This window comes from Pteropus alecto, unplaced genomic scaffold, assembly GCF_000325575.1.
Source record: "Pteropus alecto unplaced genomic scaffold, ASM32557v1 scaffold380, whole genome shotgun sequence".
Classification (NCBI taxonomy): Eukaryota; Metazoa; Chordata; class Mammalia; order Chiroptera; family Pteropodidae; genus Pteropus; species Pteropus alecto.
In genome coordinates, this window is record NW_006430090.1 from 46,599 (window position 1) to 63,902 (window position 17,304).

The 17,304-nt window shown below is 58.3% G+C and overlaps 3 protein-coding genes, 1 non-coding gene and 1 pseudogene across 4 annotated transcripts in view; 2 read left to right on the forward strand and 3 right to left on the reverse strand.

Moving 5' to 3' along the window:
* The window catches only part of ZBTB45 (zinc finger and BTB domain containing 45), a 5,650-nt gene extending 3,094 nt beyond the window's left edge, over positions 1–2,556 (forward strand). The window contains exons 3-4 of the mRNA XM_025046635.1: positions 4–138; positions 1,730–2,556. Coding sequence (XP_024902403.1) covers positions 4–138; positions 1,730–1,986 — 392 coding nt within the window. The 3' untranslated portion in view covers positions 1,987–2,556. The remainder of the gene's footprint in view (positions 1–3; positions 139–1,729) is intronic.
* A 422-nt stretch (positions 2,557–2,978) lies between these two features.
* SLC27A5 (solute carrier family 27 member 5) lies at positions 2,979–11,566 on the forward strand. The gene is made up of 10 exons (XM_006904754.3): positions 2,979–4,856; positions 5,212–5,421; positions 5,802–5,960; positions 8,096–8,220; positions 9,056–9,250; positions 9,333–9,423; positions 10,015–10,213; positions 10,435–10,532; positions 10,706–10,836; positions 10,918–11,566. Exons 1-10 carry the CDS (start codon positions 4,175–4,177, stop codon positions 11,092–11,094), a joined length of 2,067 nt encoding a protein of 688 aa, XP_006904816.1. The 5' UTR covers positions 2,979–4,174; the 3' UTR covers positions 11,095–11,566.
* On the reverse strand, positions 6,593–6,711 carry LOC112479589. The gene has a single exon (XR_003046237.1). It is a non-coding gene; the product is annotated as a 5S ribosomal RNA (ribosomal RNA).
* LOC112479605 lies at positions 6,991–7,065 on the reverse strand (annotated as a pseudogene).
* Positions 11,567–13,128: 1,562 nt separating the features above from the next.
* The window catches only part of ZNF446 (zinc finger protein 446), a 15,373-nt gene continuing 11,197 nt past the window's right edge, over positions 13,129–17,304 (reverse strand). The window contains exons 7-12 of the mRNA XM_025046638.1: positions 16,643–17,059; positions 16,368–16,566; positions 16,021–16,115; positions 14,718–14,802; positions 14,449–14,541; positions 13,129–14,312 (exon numbers count right to left, since the gene is read on the reverse strand). Of these exons, the coding sequence (XP_024902406.1) occupies positions 13,822–14,312; positions 14,449–14,541; positions 14,718–14,802; positions 16,021–16,115; positions 16,368–16,566; positions 16,643–17,059 (1,380 nt within the window). The 3' untranslated portion in view covers positions 13,129–13,821. The remainder of the gene's footprint in view (positions 14,313–14,448; positions 14,542–14,717; positions 14,803–16,020; positions 16,116–16,367; positions 16,567–16,642; positions 17,060–17,304) is intronic.

Here is a 17,304-nt window from a genome sequence, read left to right on the forward strand (position 1 = left end):
CAGCCGCTCCTGCCACCGCCCCTGCGGCCACCCCTGTGCGCGCCCCGGGTTCCGAGCCACCCGCCTATGAGTGCAGTCACTGCCGCAAGACGTTCAGCTCACGGAAAAACTACACCAAGCACATGTTCATCCACTCCGGTGAGCCAGGGTGGGTCTCAGCCCCTGGGTCATTGGAGAGCCAAACCTGAGGCAGGCTTGGGCACTGGGCAGGGGCGGTGACCTCTGGGGACCCTGGAAATTGAGCCCGAAGTGCGAAGTCTGTGGGCAGCACTCTTGCCCTTCGCCTACCTCGAGGTTTTTTTTTTTGTTTGTTTTGGGTTTTTTTGATAGTGGGGGAGGAGGGCGTCCTAAGGGGGAAGTTGTAGGGCGGGCACCTACCCAGAGCCTTTAGTCACCGCTGTGGAGCCTGGGGTGGGCAGGAGGGGTGCAGCCTTGTCAGGGAGCGTGGCCAGTTTGCAAAGCTGTGCCGAAGGGACCCTCTTGGGTCTACAAGGATGTCAGCGGTGACCGGAACTGGGTGCAGAAGAGAGTGGGTTCGCTGTCCTTGGGAAAGCATGGGAAGCCAGCAGAGAGGTGCCCTGATCAGGGCTGGAGGAGAGAAATGGGGCTCCTCGAGGCGGGTGGGGACATCTGCATGTCAGGGAGGCAGCTCAGCAGCCGCTGCGGGAGAAGCAGAGTGTGTGAGTGGCGGCTGGGGATTGTGGAGGGAGGGGCAGAGGTGATGGCAGGTCATGGGTTTGGCCCTGAGAGTGTGTGGGGTGCTCCCTGGGGACTGAGGTGAAGGACGGGTATGGAATGCCAGAGGCCAGGCTGGATGTTAAGCAAATATTTGGCTGGAAGGCCCTGGGAGTGGAGTGGGGAGTCTGCTGGACCAGAGAGCTAGAATTTCACTGGAAATGGTGGGCAGGGCATCAGCGTTCTGAGATGGGACGTGACGTACATGTGATTTAGTTTAACATCTGTCTGGCGGCCTTGGGGACAAAGGAAAGAGGGCAGGGACCCCAAGGTAGTACCAGCCAAAATTTCCCAGCTTTGTGGGGCCTTAGCCGGGTGCCAGGCCGGGTTGGTTTGGGAGAGCCCCCTCCCAGGACCCGCCTTGCGCCATCTGCCTCTGTGCTGTGACAGGCTTTTGTTAACACCTGTGACTCTCGGGGCCAACACAGCCCTCTGCCCCTTCTCAGATCCAGAGTGAGGAGCAGCCCGCTCCTTCCCCTGGGGTCACTGGAGTGGCCAGCAGGCAGGGGTTCTGACTCTGGCAGACAAGGGGCAAGTAGACCAGGTCTCCCACTGTACAGGTGCTGGGCTTGGCCGGGCTGTCCTTAGCACGGCGACCAGTGACCGGAGTTCAGGATGTTCTTTGGGCACTGCAAGGATCAGGGCAGGGAGGTCCCTGGATGAGGGGGGAGACCCGAGTGGTCAGTCTCGATGGGCAACGATGTCCCATACCCGCATGGATCCATACCGAGAGGGTACCTGTTAGAGTTGGGGGACCCCGACAGTCAGTGGTCTTCTGGTGTGAATGTAAGGGTCTGAGAGAGGAATGTCCCAGCTGGGCGGAAGGGACAGGACACACCAGCCCATGCGTGGGGATCCCTGTTGAGCAATAAGGTCAGGGAATGGAGGGAGTGTCCCTTCGCGCAAGGGATTCTGGATTGAGAGTTGGCCCAGGAAGGGAAGAGGGTCCCCGCCCGGCTGACCGTGCGTGCGCGGCCTGCCCTGTCGCCCGCAGGCGAGAAGCCCCACCAGTGCGCCGTGTGCTGGCGATCTTTCTCGCTGCGCGACTACCTGCTCAAGCATATGGTCACGCACACGGGCGTGCGCGCCTTCCAGTGCGCCGTCTGCGCCAAGCGCTTCACGCAGAAGAGCTCGCTCAACGTGCACATGCGCACACACCGGCCGGAGCGCGCGCCCTGCCCCGCCTGCGGCAAGGTCTTCTCGCACCGCGCGCTGCTGGAGCGCCACCTGGCCGCGCACCCTGCGCCCTGATCCTCGCCCGGGCCTGGCCACGCCCACCGAGTGGTTTGGCCGTGCCCCCTGCCGCCGGCCACACCGACTGCAGGACCGGTAACCTCCCGGGGCACACTGCCAAGGCACCTTGACCACGTTGCCACCACCAGACCGCGCTCTCCCCCGAGCACAGGCCCTTCCCCTGCTTCCACCCTCTTCCCCACTTACCAGGGACCCAACCCACCTTACTCCTCCTCCGCGGGCCCTCCATGTCGTGGCGGGCCGGGGCCGGTGGCAGTCAGGGACACAGCCAGCTCTGAGAACTGGATCATCTCCAGCCTGAACTGGGCACTCAGACGTGGGCGGGACCCAGGATTCCTGGCTCCAACTCCGTTTTGTGACCTGCCTCTTCTCGTTTGTGGGGTGGGGTCTAGGGCTATTTCTCTACCAGGTGTCAGGCTGGGGGAGACCCTGCACCCCAACCCGAGCTACCCCTTCCTCACCTGGCTCCTAAGGGGTCTCAGATGGATCCATCGTGGACTGGGACTGGACCTTGGGACCCTTGCTTTGTAATAAAGGACTGTGGCTCATGGGGCCCAAACCCATGCATTGCTGCCTCACAGACTGGCTGTGGACACTGGGGCTCAGCGCCCTTGCCCCTGGTCAACATCCCTGTCTCCCCATCTTGGGCAAAGACAGGACTGGCCACTTAGTCATCTCGTGCCTCCACTCCCAGGGCAAGAGTGGGGTGCGCATATGAGTGGTGCTTGACTCCTAGAGCCCCAGGTCCTGTGGGGAGGGGTAGAGCCAGCCCCCTATGAGATGAATCTCAGAGGGGGCCCTGTGTGGGACCCCACCCTAATGACAGTTGCAACTGTCCCAGATGTAGATTTTGAGGCCTCTCCCCTCAGATCTTCCAAGTCCTTTGGATTTCAGAGTTGCTCTCACCTGTTATGGTGGGCATAATTGTCGAGCTCCTTACTTTTGGGGGGGCCAGGCTGCCATGAGGGGATCTGAGCCCCAGGGGAGTTGCTCTCACCTGTTCTGGTGGGCATAATTGTCGAGCTCCTTACTCTTGGGGGGCCCAGGATGTCTTTGGGGCCAGGCTGCCATGAGGGGATCTGAGCCCCAGGATACCTGTACTAGAAGGCTGGGCTAGGGTGGTGGGGTGTGGCAGCCAGGACCCTCGGACTGCCCACTGGATGGCTGAAGACAGCGTGCCTCTGTGGCAGCTGGTGTCTCAGGGTGCTGCATCTGGCTGCCAGCCCAGAGTGACTGTAACCCTGGGAACCCTGCCCTCATGGTTGGGGCGGATCCAGGGGCATGGAGCCTGGAGGGAGGTGCCCTAACATAACCCCAATGGCAGCCCCTCTCTGAAGCCGCCACCCCACCCCCACGACTCCCAGAGGTGAGAGGTCTTGCCATGCAGAGTTCCAGCAGAGTTCAGCCTTCTGAACCCCAAGGACAGCACCCTCCAGTGCCAGGGGTGCCACAGGGTCAGCACACAGGGGTGGGGGTCAGAACTGGGTTTGAATTCAGACACTGCATTTATTCCTTTCAATATTTCCTGAGCACCTGTTGTATACCTGGCTAGAGGCTCAGTCCAGGCAAGCCGTGTCTTCCCCTCGGATTAAGTGGGTGTCACAAGAGAACCTCTAGGTGAGGTGTGAAGAGCAGCAGGCGGTGCTTGGAGCTCCCTTGCCTCACTCGCGAACCGCTTCTGCCTGTGGCCTGTTCCCCCATGCCTGGTTCACAGCAGGTGTCCACAGAGGCAGAGGGGCCAGTGCCACGGGAGGACCAGGGAGGCCTAAACAGACAGGTGGTGTTAAGAAGGGCTGGAGGCAGAGCGTTCGGGGACTCAGTGAAAAAAGCAAAGGGATTAAGAAGTACAGATCGGCACTTACAGAATAGTCACAGGATGTAAAGTACAGCACGGGGAATATAGTAATACGGTAATAACCATGCATAGTGCCAGGTGGGCGCTGGACTTTAAGGGTGACCACCTGGTCAGTTATATAAATGACTGACTACTGCTGTACACGGGAAACCAGTATATCGACTGTCACTCGTAATCGAAAGTGGAGAGGCTGGACGCAGAGTTCTGGGACCGGGAGCGCAGTGTTTGGCGGCTGGGCCGCTTCCAGGGGCGGAGCAGGAGGTGGAGTCCGGACAGTCCTTGCAGAGATGAGCTTTGAGCAAACACTCATCTGAGGACTGAGCGGGTGCTATGGACCGCAGGCTGCGACTCGCCATGTTGGTGCTGCTGCTGTTGCTGCTGTGCGGCCTGGGGCAGCCCACGTGGCCCGCGGCTGTGGCTGTGCCCCTGCGCTGGCTCCTGGGGGACCCCGCCTGCGATGTGCTGCTCGACCTGGCGGCGCTGGCGCGGTCCTGGCTCGACCCCTGGATGCCCCACTGGCTGAGTCTGGTGGCCGTGGCCCTCACGCTGGCTTTGCTGCCCGTGCAGCTCCCCCCGGGGCTGCGCTGGCTGCCCGCCGACGTGGCCTTCGTCGTCAAGATCCTCCGCGTGGGCCTGGCCGTCTGGGTGCGCTTGAGCCGCAAGCCCCCCGACACCTTCGTGGATACTTTTGAGCGGCTAGCGCGGGCGCAGCCGGGCCGCGCGTCCTTGGTGTGCACGGGACCGGCGGGCCGCTCATTCACCTACGGGGAGCTGGATGCCCAGGCCTGCCGGGCGGCGTGGGCCCTGAAGGCAGAGCTGGGCCGCCCCGCGGCTCTGGGTACCAGGGAGCCTGCCGCCCTCCTGGCGCTGGCCCCCGTTCCCGCCCTGGAGCTGTGGCTGGGGCTGGCCAAGCTGGGCTGCCCAGTGGCGTGGATCAATCCGCACATCCGCGGGGCGCCCCTGGCTCACTCGGTGCTGAGCTCTGGGGCTCGGGTGCTGGTGGTGGATCCAGGTGAGGACCCCGGACGCCAGTGGGGCAGGGGACAGATGTAGAGGACCGCCGTTCAGAGGATCCTGATGGGGGCTGGGCAGCGAGCGCCTTCCTCCCCAGCCGTCCCCCCAGGTAGTAGAACTTAGCGGCTGGAAGGTAATTTTAGGTGCACCACAGTTTTGTTTTCTTCTCCACCATGGCTATTTCAATCTCCTCCCTCCCCCCCAAAAAAATACTAATTGTGAGGTTCTTTGCCGAAGAACTGCTGCGTTGCGGCCGGCAGCAGGCTCCTCTCCCTCGTCTCTGGGTCTCCGGTCTCCCCTGGGGACCTCACCGGTGGGCCCTGCCTCGGCTTTCCCTCTACCTGTCTCTGCAGACCTCCGGGAGAACCTGGAGGAGGTCCTTCCCAAGCTGCAGGCAGAAAACATCCGCTGCTTCTACCTCAGCCGGTCCTCACCCACGCCGGGGGTGCAGGGTCTGGGGGCCGCCCTCGAGGTTGCGCCTCGGGATCGCGTGCCCGCCTACCTGCGCGCTGGGATCACACCGCGGAGCCCTGCCCTGTTCATCTACACCTCAGGGACAACCGGTGAGGGCACCCGGCCGCCCTAGCCCCCACCTCTGAACCCTCATGCTCACCTGACCCCAAGCCTGACCTGTGCCTCAAACTGGACCTCTGAACCCACTCGGAGCTTTGATTGAGACATCTGGCCCCACGAGATTTGAGCGGTCAGTGCCAGAATCCTGCCTCTTCATTGCAAACAGCCACTGACACCCTAACTGACCTCTAGGGTTCAGCCTCTGAACCCCTAACCCACTTTGACCTCCTTAAATCTACTCACAAATCCCCATACTCGAGCACCTTCTGAGGACCCTGCGGACCTGAACTCAATGCGGACCCACGGTCGGGGCTGGTCCCTCAGGCTGCTGTTCCGCTCCTCCCACCCTTGCTGCTTTTTCATCCTCCAGGGCTCCCGAAGCCGGCCATCCTCACGCATGAACGGGTGCTACAGATGTGCAGCATGCTGTCCATGAGTGGGGTCACAGCTGATGACGTGGTCTACACCGTCTTGCCTCTGTACCATGTGATGGGGCTTGTCCTTGGGGTCCTCAGCTGCCTGCAGCTTGGTAAGCCCTTCCCTGAGGACCCCTCCAACCCATGAGGCTGCCAGACTGGATATCAGGGTGGGGCTGTCGGGGTGTCAAGGTTACAAGGCCTCACGGGTTACCCAGCACCCCGGCTTCTTACCTTTGACGAGAGACGCACAGGAGAGAGCCCCGGGAACTTCCTGAACAGAGGCTGGGATACCCAGAGAGTCCCTAGTGGCTGTGTCGTGGTCAGGAGGTGACAAGAGCTGGTGAGAGCAGTCACTCACAGGAGCTCTTGTCCCCGGAGGAGCCAGTGGGAGAATGCTCACCAAGCGTTCCATCAGGCCACCTCCCTGAACACCCGAATAGGACTCCACATGGGGACCTCGCCACAGTCTGTTTTTTTTCCCTTCAAAGTTTTATCATGAACATTTCGAAACACATAGAAATTTCTAAATGTTTCCACATGAATCCTCATGTACCCGCCACCCAGCTTCAGCCACCATCAGCATTTTACTGGACTTGTTTCCTTTATCACTTCTCCCCTTGCTCTCGGTTCTTTTTTTAAAAAAAAATTTTTTTAGATGAGGCAACCTTTGGTTGACCTCACAGATTGCAAGGACCTTGTCAGCTTACAATCCCTTATTATTATTATATTTTTTTATTCTTTACACCTACAGCACCAGGTCTTCCTAGGTGGTCTCCCATCCAAGTACTCCCCAGGCCCGACCCTGCTTAGCTTCCGAGATCAGACGGGATCGGGCTCGTTCAGGGTGGCGTGGCCGTAGACTCACTTGTCTTTTTAACTCTCATATTTCATTCGAAGATTTTTCTTATCAAGGACAATTTAAAATATACACAAAAGTAGAACAAATAGTTTGACGAAGTCCCGCCTGTCTTTAAACCAGGCCTCGATTGTTCACATGTTGCCAATTTTATTTACTGTGTCCTCTCTTTCTGGATCATTTGACATCAAATCCTAGACAGTGTATCGTTTTGCTTGTAACTATTGCAGTATGTGTCTCTAACCCATGAGGACTGAAATGAACAGTGACTCTTCTCTGTCCCCCGTGCCATGCTCTACACATTCAGAGAAACTTCTCTAGTAACAAATTATAGAAATGATCCCTGAAAGTATAGTCTTGGAACAGTAACTCTTTAGTATCATCTGATGTGCACTTCATGTTCAAATCTCCCCAATTATCTAATTGTCTTTTTACAGTTAGTTTCTGCTTCTCTTTACCTGGGTTTCCTGTTTGACTGGAAATAGTCCCTCTAGAGATGTTGTTAGAGTCAGTTCAATTATTCTTGGCAAGAACCTTGCTGTGGTGTATTGTGCTTCCTAATTCATAGTATTGGAGGCAGCTCAGGACTGACATCCTACCTAAGAGAGGCTATGATGAATTGCAGAGCTTTAATTGGAAAACTCCCTATCAATCTTTTCCTTGGTTTTCCTAGATCTCGAAGAACTTTCTTGAATCAGGTGTTTCATTAGGGGTTGCAAACAAAGCTGTCCTTTTCAAGGACTCGGCACCCATTCTCACAGGCAGGGCATTATATTTTTACCTCCCTGTCAAACATACAGCCTCAAAGAAGACACAAACTTGCCACTCACCAAGTACATGAACAATTGTCCCTTTTTGGGTGCAGGGATATTTTGCTTGCAGGGTTTCGTTGAGGATTAGGGTTAAGGAGAGTGTCTTCCACAGAGCCAGGTATACGGGAGGGGATCAAAAAAGAAGGGATCAATTTCCTGGAGTGAATGTAGTGGCCCCTAAAATTAATTAATCCACGTGTTCATCCTTCAGAACATCCATCCATCCACCAACGCACCCATCCATTCACTCACCTTTCTATCTACCTACCCACCTATCCATCTGCTCAGCTAAACTTTCATAAAACATTTATCATACTCGAGAGAATTAATATCCACAGCCCCTAATTAGCAGTGTTCACTTCGTACCAAACACTGAGCTTTCCACACGTTTGGAAACAGGATTCAACCCGAGGCCTGCATGTGCTTGTCTCATGAAGGCCATCCTGACCAGGCCAGGAACCCAGAGATGAGACCGATATCATCTCATACTTCAAGGGGCTACAGCCAGGTGTTCAAAGCAGCTTTTTGCAGTGTCTTGGCAGCATGACCTGAAACCCTTTCCTCTCCTCCCTCCCAGGAGCCACCTGTGTCTTGGCCCCTAAGTTCTCTACCTCCTGCTTCTGGGGTGACTGTCGGCAGCATGGTGTGACTGTGATCCAGTATGTGGGCGAGGTCCTGCGGTACCTGTGTAACGCTCCTCAGGTGAGGGGCTGAGATTAGGGCACTGGTGAATACCACAGGTATGAAACCCCAGCTGTCATCCCAGGTAAAAGTCTCAGGCAGATTCAAGGATAGGTCTCAAGCAAGGTCCCTCGGGTAAGACACCCTGGGCAAGAGCCACATATACTGAGTCCCATACAAGGTTTCCACTCATGGCCTCTTTGACGATCAACTGCACTTCCTTGGGCAGGTGACTTTACCTCATTCAGCCTCAGTGTCCTCATTTGGAAAATGGGGATCATACCTCAAGGGTTTATTATGAGAAACATATGCAAAGTGCCTAGAACGGGGTGTGGCTCAGGGCCAACTCCTTAGATGTCAGCCCGCCTCATCCTTATAGAGCAATAAGGTATGGCCCCCAGGGAACTGTCTCCAGACAAGGTGCCCAGGTTTCCCTCTAAATTAAGCTTCTAGGTAAGCCCTCAGGGGAAGTCTCTGGGTAACTGCCCCTAAGTATGGCACCTAAGTAACTCCCCAGGTGATCTCCAGGTAAAGCCCCCCAAATAACCCCTCCAGGCAAAAATTTCGGGGTTATCTATCCTTACATAAGACTCCAGATGAGGCCTCCAGTCACCCTAGATATCCCTCCTGGTAAGGCTCCCAGGTAATTCCTTCCACCCCCAGGTAACCTCTGCAGGAAACCCTCTACGCGCAGATGCCAGGTAACTATTCTCAAGTAAGAACCCCAGGTAGATCCCTTAGGTATACGCTCCCCCATCACCTCCCAAGTAACTCCTCAGGTGAGGGCCCGAGATTGCCCTCCCAGGAAATGGTTCCTGGGAGCGCCTGACGTCACCTCATTGTGATGTCCCTGCAGCGACAAGAGGACCGGACACATACAGTCCGCCTGGCAATGGGCAACGGACTCCGGGCAGACGTGTGGGAGACCTTCCAGCAGCGCTTTGGCCCCATTCGGATCTTAGAAATGTACGGGTCCACGGAAGGCAACGCTGGCTTCATCAACTATCCAGGGCGCCGCGGGGCCGTGGGCAAGATGAGCCGCTTCCTTCGAGTGAGTGGGTTTGGCGTGACAGTGGCCCTGATTGAGGCTGAGCCCACAGGGCCTCTGCTGACACCTCCCCACCTCCACTCAGATGCTGACCCCCTTCGAGCTTGTACGGTTTGACATGGAGGCCACGGAGCCCGTGAGGGACAAGCAAGGCTTCTGTGTGCCTGTGGGGCCAGGTATGGGGGTCGGGGTACCTTTCCCAGGTGTGGGAAGGGTGGGGACCCTGTCTCCTCTTTTGGAACAAGCCATGCAAAGCCTTGAGGTCAGTGCCCAGTGGTGGTGTTGGCAGCTCTCACCCTGTCTGGGACCCTCTGCCTCTCAGCCTCTCTGCTCAGCTCCCCTTCCTCATTTTCTTGCTCTGCTCTGTGTCTGGGTGTCCATTTGAATTGTTCTCTAGAGCTTTCTGTGGAAGCCCCGTCCTTCCAGGCATCAATCTCTCGTCCTCTATCTTTTCCTAGGGTCTTCTGTCCTGGCCATCCCTGGCACCCATCACCATTTATCTCTGTCCTGTCCATCCCTGGCTGTCTGCTTCCTCTTTTTATTGGGCCCCCCATGCCACCTTCTCTTTCTGTCTCCCTGTCCCTGTATCTCTGTCTCTCCCTCCCATTTCCCATCTCCCAGTCTCTTTGTCTGGGTCTCTTTCTCTTCACTGGCAGGGTCCTGGGTGATGGAGTCCCTCGTTGTTGGGAAGCTCCAGCGGGGGCTGCTGGGCTTCTGAGGTTCTTGCCCTTGGTTAATAATGCCCCAACTCCTGCTCCCGCCCCTAGGGGAGCCGGGGCTCCTGTTGACTCGAGTGCTTGGCCGCAGCCCTTTCCTGGGCTACCGGGGGCCCAGAGAGCTGTCCGAACGCAAGTTGGTGAGGGACGTCCGGCGCCCGGGCGACATTTACTACAACTCTGGGGATGTGCTCTCCATGGACCTCGAAGGCTTCCTCTACTTCCAAGACCGCCTCGGGGACACCTTCCGGTCCGCGTGGAGCTTCTAGGAACGGGCCTGGGAGGCGGGGCACCGGGGCTTCCCGATCCCGGAGGGAGGCGGGGCTTTCGGATTCGCAGGGGCGGGGCTTCTCAATTCCGAAAGGGCGGAGCTGGGCAGAGCCCGAGGAGGCGGGGCTCGGTAGGCGAGAGTGGGGCCTGGGCCTCGCCCTCGCCAGGGGCGTGGTCACACGCACGGGCTCCGCCCCGCAGGTGGAAGGGTGAGAACGTGTCCACGCGGGAGGTGGAGGGCGTGTTGTCGCTGGTGGACTTCCTGCAGGAGGTGAACGTCTACGGTGTGTCCGTGCCAGGTGCGGAAGGTTCACCTGTTTAAAACCTCCGAGAGCTTTGAGGGCGGGAGTTAATCTGGTTTTACAGGTGGGCGAGCTGCTGGGGCACAGCCAGTGAACAAAGCTGGGCCAGGCAGGAGGGTCAGTGGGCTCTGCGAAGCGGGTCGGCCGAGAGTGACTGGTATGCTTCCCAGGGTGTGAGGGCAAGGTGGGCATGGCCGCTGTGCAGCTGGCCCCCGGGCAGACCTTCGATGGGCAGAGGCTGTACCAGCACGTCCGCGCTTGGCTCCCTGCCTACGCTGTCCCCCATTTCATCCGTATCCAGGTGAGCTCAGGGGGGCCGTGGTAGGTGGGTGGGTCTTGGGTGTGGGAGTCACAGTCGGGGTTACAGCCACTGCCTCTGCAGGATGCCCTGGAGATCACCAGCACGTTCAAACTGGTAAAGTCCCAGTTGGTACGAGAGGGCTTCAATGTGGCCGTCATTGCTGACTCCTTGTTCGTGTTGGACGACCAGAACCAGGCCTTCCGGCCCCTGACGCCCGATGTATACCAGGCTGTGTGTGAGGGCACCTGGAAACTCTGACCATCTGGCCAGCCAACAGGACACCTGAAGGGGCAGGGCCCAATGTTGACCACTGTCAAAAAAACAATGAACAGAGCCACTTTAAAATGGGGCCAGAGAGACTACTTGCACGTCTTATACCTCCAACCTTTGGAATGTTAAAACAGGGTTAAATAACCTTTGGACTGGGACTAACACATGCTTGTGTTCCAAAGAACTGCAAAGTTAACAAGAAAGGAGATGTTATGACTACTGGTCTGATGACTACGGGACTGAAAATTTAAAACATTTAGAATTACCATCATTATGTTATGTCATCTGCACCAATAGCAATGCCTTATTTCTATGGATGTAATTATTCCCCTTTCCTGTCTCATAAACACCCATTGCCTTGGGCTCCTAATCGGAACACTATTTAGGCTTCTGCCTTAATCAGTGCTTCCCAACGGGCTATTCTTTTTTTGAAATCGTCAATAAATGCTTGTTCCCTCTCCCTTTGGAAGCCTTTTTATTTTATTTATTTGCTTATTTATTTTGGGGGGGAAGAGTTTTTATTTTTAACGCCCCCTTCTACTTACAGTGTCACCTCCACCGTGAACCTACACAGAGTCGTCATGAATCCCAGCTGCATAGAGCAGGACCACACTGCGCTCGGCGACAAAGCAAGAATAATCTCCATGTGCACAGAGATGTCTGCGTGGATAGAGAAACAAGCGAGCAGTGCAGGACCCACTGCCCTCCAGAAACCATACTTCGGGGCCTTGAGGATCTCAATTAGCCTGGAGGAGCGGCCCTGTCTGGGCAAGGCCAGGGGTGCGGGAGGAGCCAGCAGCCTGACAGCCACTCCCGGGTGGAGAGTGCTGACTCCATCTGTTGGTCTTTTGTGGATTCTGATGGGCCTAGGTCAGCGGATATAGTCCGAGTGGCCTCAGGGTCCAGAAGGGCTGCCAGGATCTACCAGGAACAAGAGGATCCACCAGGGACACACGGATCCACCGTCCTCCAAGTCTCCGGTGCAGATTCACTTCCTGATCACCTACCAGACCACCTGCTCACAGCTCCATCTCCGGTCCGGCCATGCTTCACCAGGCCCCAGTGTGAGAGCAACAGGTCAGTAGGTCCTCAGAAGACCAGGAATGGAAGAGGCAAGGCCTCCCCTCGATGGAGACGTCCCCCTCCTCGCTTCTGGCTGCAGCTAGGTCATCTCCCCCAGCCCACGTGATCCCTCTAGGTAGCCCATCCTCCGTAAGCATGGTCACAGCAACCCTCAACACCACCTGCCGCTCCTGCATTTGTCAGAGGCTGCAGTGGGCTCCTTCCTTGGATGCACCTGTTTCCTGAAACCATCGCCCACAAAAATGCCCCTTGTTTCCAGAGTAAGAAAAAGATGAGAAGGCGCTTAGTACCAGCCCCAGGTCACTGGAAGCTGCATTTCCTCACTTAGAAAAGTGATTTTCCAGATGACTCAAGTGTGCAGGGGGGGAGTGGGCAGAATATGGTTAAGGATCCTGAGAGAGGGAGATGACCACGGGTTACTAGGTGAGCCCTGATTGTAACCTCAAGGGTCCTTATATGGAGAAGGCAAGACGATCAGAGAGAGAGGGAAGCGTAACAAAGATTTCACCGCCACTGCTGGCTCTGCAGATGGAAGAAGCATCCACAAACCAAAGAACGTGCAGCCTCCAGAAGCCGGAAAAGGCAATAAAAGGGCCTAGAGCCTCCCCGAAGAGCCTCACCTGCCGACCCCTTGATTTGAGCCCAGTGAGACCCATTTCAGAGCCGTAAGAGCATTTCTGTTGTTTCGAGCCACCTAGTTTATTAGAACGACAGGAAACTGATACAGTGCAGACCGAAGTCCCGAATGACTGGCCAGGAGTCTGGATGGACTCTGTGGGCAGCAGGCAGCTGACCCCTTGCTATCCTGCTTTGTGACTGCCAGTGGTGTAGGCTGTGGGGATGCAGCCCTGACCTGCAGGTGTACGTGGCCTTTTTTCTCAGAGACCACCCTTGTCCACCCATACCTGAAAAGGAAGTTCCCTTAGTGTCCATCCGAGCTGTGATTCAAAAGGCCAAAGGTCAACGAGGCCAGGGGAGTGATGCGGGCGGCGCAGGAGTAACGTAGGCCAGGGACCAGGACTGGTGGATCTTCTCGTGGGTGCGATGCTCTGTGGATCAGCTGCCAGGCAGGAAGAAAGGTAACTGCGTATGTGACCAACAAGAGCCAAGAATTAGGATTCTTAGGCAGAAACTTCCCTTTTAGAAAAATGGAATTCGTTAAAAACATACAGTACACGTGGAAGGCCATGAGTTTTCCATCTGCCTGCAAACAAGCAGGCTGTGTTCTCCTGGGGTTTCTGCACCTTTTACATGGAGACCCTGGATCCCGCTGCTTCAGGAAGGGTGAGAAGGGGCAGATTTTGAGCATCCACCAGCGGCCAGAGAGGTCCTAGGGGTACAGAGAGTCATCAACCTGCATCACGTCACAGGCGGGGAGATCGGAGCTCGGTCAGTGGTGGATTCGCACCCAGGCCTCACTCCAGAAGGAGGCAGAAGGGAGCAGCTTCTTTTCTTGCACCGAGGTGGCTTCTGGGGACAGACTGCAGGGGAGACGGGACCCTCCTGGAAACTTGGATTCACTCTGTGTCCTCTGCTGCCTCCAAACCTCCCAGACTGAGGCCCAGGAGCAGGGGTTTCATCCAGGCCTGAGGCCACCAAGGCCACCAAAGTGAGGCTGCCTTCTCCAGCTGCTCAAGAGGCCTCTGGTCCGTGGCTCTTTCTATGGATGACCAGCTGGGACTTCCAGTCAAAGCCGCGGCCGCAGTTGCCACAGAAGTGGCGCCGCTGGCCAGCGTGGCTCTTGCGGTGGATGACCAGCTGCGACTTCCAGCTGAAGCTGCGCCCACACTCCTCACATGCATAGCCCCTGGGGCCCGGGGGCACACGCCGGGGGTGGCGCAGAGCACCCGGCTCTCGGGGACCCTGCGGCGGTTTCTTGGTGCCCCCGACAGCCAGCACTGGGGCCCGCGCGCCCTGCCCACCCGTGTGCGTCCGGTGGTGGATGACGAACACCGATTTCCAGTCAAAGCCACGGCCACACTGCTCGCACATGTAGGGCTTGCTCTGCGCAGCACCCGGCGGAGTGGACGCGACGGAGGCGGTGGCCCCGGACGGGCTCGCCCAGGATGGCGGGGCATCAGGGCAGCCGGGCGGACCCTTGCGGCGGCTCTTGCTCTCACCTCCTGGGAGAAGGGGAGGCAGTGGCCCGGGAGGCAGGATGTCGGCCTGCCCTCGCCCCCCGACTGCTCCACGTGTGCGTGGCACAAGCTCCCGCCCGCCCGAGAACTGGTGGCTTGTGTCACGTGAGGCAGGACTCACCCGGGGGGAGGTTTCCTTGGCTCTTGGTCCCCTCATTCGGTGCCCTCAGCTCTAACACACCATGCGGGTCCGACGGGGGGCGCGGTAACCCTGCTGGGGTGGGGGGCGGTCAGGTGTCAAGAGGGGGACAGGCGAAGGGGCTGGCACAAAGGAGGGATGGGGTGGCGGGCGACACAGGTTTCCCCAGGGAATGACGGAGCAGGCGAGCGTGCACGGGGAAGGGCGGGAGACCAGCAGCAGAGCGGGGCGGGGTGGCGGCTGAGCCTCACCCAGGGACACCCCCGCGCCGTACTTCTCCAGCATCGCGTCCCAGTGCAGCTCCTTTTGTGACGGGTCCAGTAGCCCCCACTCCTCCTGCAGGGACGCGGCCCATCACTGCCGCGCCCTCCCTCCTGGCCCCGCGCTGCTGGCGGAGGCTGCCCGCACCCATCCCCCTCAGCCTCCGCACCCCACGTTCTGGCCCGACTAACTGAGCTGAGGACCCTTGGGTTTTGGGGGAGGCAGAGACAGGGATGAATGTGACTGGCCTCACCCCCTTGCCTTGAGCACTGTGTGCCGCACCGAGAGCGAAATGCCAGGGGATTCAGGGGACCCCGGGCCCTTCTTATAACAGAGACCCTCCTGGAGCCAGCCGCAGAGGGAGGGCCGCCAGTACCCCGACTGGGCACCTGGCTGCTGTGGGACTTGCATGAGGAAGTGCATCCCCCACCCCAGACGCATGACTGTGTGGGCGGGGTGTATTCCACATGCTGCCAGGGGGTGAGCTCCGCGGGCTTTCCCTGCTCAAGGAATCTGCCCTCCTGGCCTCCCAGAATCCCATCATCTGGGTGGAGCTTTGCTGGATTAGAAAAAATAGTCCTGAAAGACATGCCACATGGGGTCCAAGGGCAGGGATGTGGTGGCCGCATGGAGCCACAGCTGGGATGGCGCCGGCTGGAGGTGAGGCAGCGTTGGAAAGTATCTCTGCCACTTACCCGTTTCCTCCTGTGCCACCTCTCAGCCCCGAGCACGTCTCGACCAGTTCTCCTGCTGGGATGCTCCGAGTAAAGTGGCTTTGGAGCAAAGTTGCTGGGAGAGGATGGGACCCCCGCCCACCACACTAAGTAGGAGGAGGCGTCAGGCCGAGCTGCCACGCCCACTGGAGAGGTGGCTATGGGCATTTCCTAGCAAGAGCCTCTCCATTCTGCGGTCAGGTGTGCTGGGGAGGCCGGACAGCTCTGTGGTGCTCAGGCTTTCCTGCCAAGTTTGGTCATCTTGTCCTCTCGCCATTTACACAGAAGGGTTCAAATCCCCAGGTACCAGCTCAGCACTGCTGGGAGCTGCAACCCCCGGCTGACTTCTCTGTAAGTGAGGAAGCCGATCCCTACCAGTTCCGGTCACTCTAAACCCAGTTTTCTAAAACCTTTCCTAACTGTAGAGACGACTGGGCTGTCCCTCTGTCTCACAGGACCAGCAGGGCACCCTGATACCAACTCCACTCTCAGCAGCAAAAAGCCATGGGCCAAGGGGCCTAGAAAACTGACAGGGCGAGGGGGCCACCCAGGACATTCTCCTCCCATCTGGGCTGCTCACCTGGATCCTAGGTGGGTGGCAGGGCTTGGAGTCCACTTTCCCGTGTCCAAGGTGCCCCTCGTGGGGCTGGGCTGGATTTCGGGGGCTGGAGGGTGCTAAGTGAGGCAGATGGGAATCAGTCACCTGAGCCAGGGCAGGTGAAGAGGTGGAGCTGGTGTGACAGCCCTGGCCCTCCTCTGCCAGCAGGAAGAGGCCATGGTATGTGCCAGTCACATGCCATGCAGCCAGCTAGCCTTTCCTCCTGCCTCCCAGCTCTATAGTCTTCAGTGCCTTCTGGGTCCCCGTCCCAGCTGGGGACACCCACACTCCCACCAGGAGCCCGGAGCCTAGCACGGCCCCACCCTCACCCGTGTCGTGCACATCAGCATCAGGCTCCTCTTTCACGCTGCAGCTGAGCTGGGCAGACCCTTCCACCCGGGCATCGTGCGGCCCCTCCCCAGAGGCTTCCCCGAGGGGCTCCACTATCCGTGAAAAGTGGGGGCTCCCCAACGACTCTATCTCCTGTGCTGCTGGGAGCACCACCTGCTTCAGGACGTGGGCTGTGATCTGAGGGGGAAAGGTCAAGTCATGGCAGCTCAAGCCTCGCCCCGTCCTTCCAGAAGCCATAACTAGCCATACTCACCCAGCCCAGCAGCTGCCCAGGATCACGCTGCAGGCCTTCGACCAGGGCTGCAGCCTCCTCAGGGCTGCCTGGCCGCCGCCCCTGCACCCAGGCCTGGATCTCAGGGGGCAGCGCGCCCAGGAACTGCTCCAGCACCAGCAGCTCCAGCATCTGCTCCTTGGAGTGCACCTCGGGCCGCAACCACTGGCGGCACAGCTCACGCAGCTGGGTCAGGGCCTCACGGGGACCAGCCACTTGCTGGTAGCAGAACTCCCGGAAGCGTAGGCGAGATGCCTCAGCTTCCTCCATGGTGGCCGTGGGGTCCAAGGAGGGCAGGTGCGGGGGACCCAGCGAGGATGGCATTGTTGGCTGGAAGTCTTTTTGGAGCCACCAAGAGGAACCTGCAGAAAAGGAGGGGTCAGGGTGCAGGCCAAGAGGCTACCTCCAGGACAAGGTGGACAGGTGCAAACAGGCCCAGCCTGGAGGCTGAGGACAGGACAGAGAGGACCCTGGTGCCGATTTTCTGGGGCGGGAGGAGTCACCAGAGCTGGCTGTTGTTCAGAACTGAGAGCAGAAAGCAGCCTTGTGGACAAGGGCTTGGAGGCATGTTGTCCAATGGAACTTCCAGGAAACTGCCAACATTTGGGCAGAACAGGAGCCTGATGGTAGATGATGGTGAAGTA